The sequence below is a fragment of the Panthera leo genome, chromosome D1 (genome assembly GCF_018350215.1).
Source record: "Panthera leo isolate Ple1 chromosome D1, P.leo_Ple1_pat1.1, whole genome shotgun sequence".
Lineage (NCBI taxonomy): Eukaryota > Metazoa > Chordata > Mammalia > Carnivora > Felidae > Panthera > Panthera leo.
This window is the reverse complement of record NC_056688.1, coordinates 60,362,511-60,365,111: the sequence shown is the minus strand read 5'-3', so window position 1 is coordinate 60,365,111 and position 2,601 is coordinate 60,362,511. Positions and strand designations below refer to the sequence as shown.

Sequence of the window (2,601 nt, the reverse complement as noted above, 5' to 3'; positions counted from 1 at the left end):
TATTTATTGGTGGAAGAAACTGGAATTTTGTCCTAGAAGCTTTTGTTTTGGTTGTAGTTTGGATTTTTCTTATTCCATCTCTTGGTGTCTTTTAACGTATCTGCTTGCCTGGTGTCTCTTATATTCTCTATAAATTGGTAGTCAGATATGATTCAGGCTTATTTTGGTAAAATACAAAATGTAGCTTTCTCTCATATGTGATGATATCAGCCCCTGATGATTTTTTGCCATTATTTCATTGGGTTTGTTCAAAAGTAATACTTCAGGGGTGCCTAAGTGGCTCAGTAGGTTAAGCGTCTGACTTCGACTTTAGCTCAGGTCATGATCTCATGACCTCTGAGTTTGTGCCCTGGTCCTGCTCTGTACTGACAGCTGAGAGCCTGGAGCCTGCTTCAGATTCTGTGTCTCTGGTTCTCTCTGCCCCTCCCCCACTCACGCTCTGTGTCTCTCTCAAAAATAAATAAACATTAAAAAAAGAAAAGTAATACTTCAGTTGTACTTTCTTATTAGCTAGAATGCTTCTGTAGAAACTTCCCTTCTTCAGTTATTTTCTTTATACCATGTCACAATTTGTAGAAGAAAAGCAGGTTATTTGCCAGTTTTCAGAATACTGAGTGCCTAGCCTTGCTGTCCTCATTCTTTCTCTCTCTCCCCCGGCCCCTCAGTGTGTTTCAATCTCTAGCAGTTATTTTATTCTCACTGATGCTTGGTGGGCCCATATTTGACAAGTGGGCTTTCTGAGTTGACTTCCTACCTTCAGAGTGAGGTGATTACATTGTCTAGATATGGCATAACTGTACCCCAGGGTTCATAGTAAAATCCCTTTGGCTCACAGATTTATTTGGGGTGGGTTTTTAAATCTCTGTTAAAAGATATTTCAGGGGCTGTTTCCTTTTTCTTGTTTTTATTGACTTAACTTTATAGAGTGTTTTTTCTTTGCTTATATACTTATCTGTCCATTTGACATTTTAAAGGTAAATCCAAGAAAGGAAAGATAACAAGCCCATGCTATCAACCCTTCAGGATTCCACCATATCCTTGCAATTTATTTCATGAGGCCACTATCTCTTATTTAAAATAAAGCATTTTTGATTAAGCCCTTTAGGATCATCTCACATATTTTTAAAGAAAGCCCTGCTTTCTACAATATAAGAAGAAATCAGTATTTCACATTACAAAATGATACTATTATACTCAATAAATTTAAATTATAGTTAGTCTCTAGTTGGTTTCTATATGGAGTCCATTTTTAAATCCCCTTTGTGTTTCATATTCAGTAATGTGTGGGAACCATGTCACCTAATATCACAGCTGGTATATTTTCCAATCATTTTGTCTCGTCTTATTTTTCTGCCCAGACTGAAGAGGTCACATCTTTCTGGAGACTTCAACTGCTTCCCAAAGATGCTCCCTTCCCAGACCTATGTCAACATCTCCTTCTTCCAGCCACATGCCTTCCTGATGATTGGCATCCCAGGGCATGAGGCTGTTCATGGATGGATCTCTATCCCCTTCTCCTCCATGTACACTGTGGCCCTCACTGGAAACTGCCTGATCCTCTTGGCTGTGAGGAAGACTCCCAGCCTGCACCAGCCCATGTACTACTTCTTGTCCATGCTGGCCCTCACCGACGTGGGCCTCACCCTGTCCACACTGCCCACCACCTTGGCTGTGCTCTGGTTTGGCCACAGGCTCATAGGCTTCAATGCCTGCCTGGTCCAGATGTTCTTCCTCCATTCCTTCTCTGTGGTGGAGTCGTCGGTGCTCCTGGCCATGTCATTTGACCGCTTTGTGGCCATCTCGAACCCTCTTCGCTATGCAACTGTCCTCACCAATAATGTTATCATCAGGATCGGGATCGCCATTGTTACTCGGGCCACTGTATCCCTCTTTCCAGGGCCCTTCTTACTGAAGCGACTGAACTTTTGTCCTGGCAAGATTCTCCTGTCCCACTCCTTCTGTTTCCATGCAGATGTCATGAAACGGGCCTGTGCTGACATTACTGTCAACATCCTCTATGGGCTCTATGTAGTTTTATCCACAGTGGGTGTAGATTCTTTGCTTATTTTCCTGTCCTATACCCTTATTCTTCGTACAGTGATGGGTCTGGCCTCTCCGAGGGAGCGTGTCCAGGCCCTCAACACATGTGTTTCTCATATATTAGCTGTTCTGATTTTCTACATCCCAGTCATAGGAGTGTCAATGATCCACCGTTTAGGCAGGCACCTGCCTCACATTGTACATGCTCTTATTGCCTATGTGTACCTGGTGGTGCCCCCTGTGCTCAACCCCATTATTTACAGTGTGAAATCCAAGCCCATCAGGGAGGCCATGCTCAGATTACTGAGAGAGAAGAGGCAAGGCTGATGAAACCAAGAAACAACCACAGAATCTGAAGAAAAACATGACCAATCTTATGTCCAGAAAGTCCTTACTCAGATCCTTGACCCAGACACATTACCAAGAGTATGACAAGCAAATGGATACTCTCAGACTGATGGGTGACAAAATAGACTTCATTCTTTCCTGCACTCATTGACTTCAGCTTTTTAATTCAATATTTACTTGTGTGAGAATCTCTGCCATTACTAGAGACAGTAA

At 42.6% G+C, this 2,601-nt stretch overlaps 1 protein-coding gene across 1 annotated transcript; it reads left to right on the top strand.

Moving 5' to 3' along the window:
- The first annotated feature begins 1,367 nt into the window (after window positions 1-1,367).
- LOC122200633 (olfactory receptor 51I2-like) lies at window positions 1,368-2,367 on the top strand. Its single transcript, XM_042906338.1, has one exon. The coding sequence runs from the start codon at window positions 1,405-1,407 to the stop codon at window positions 2,365-2,367; it is 963 nt and encodes a 320-aa protein (XP_042762272.1). The 5' UTR covers window positions 1,368-1,404.
- The last annotated feature ends 234 nt before the right edge of the window (window positions 2,368-2,601 follow it).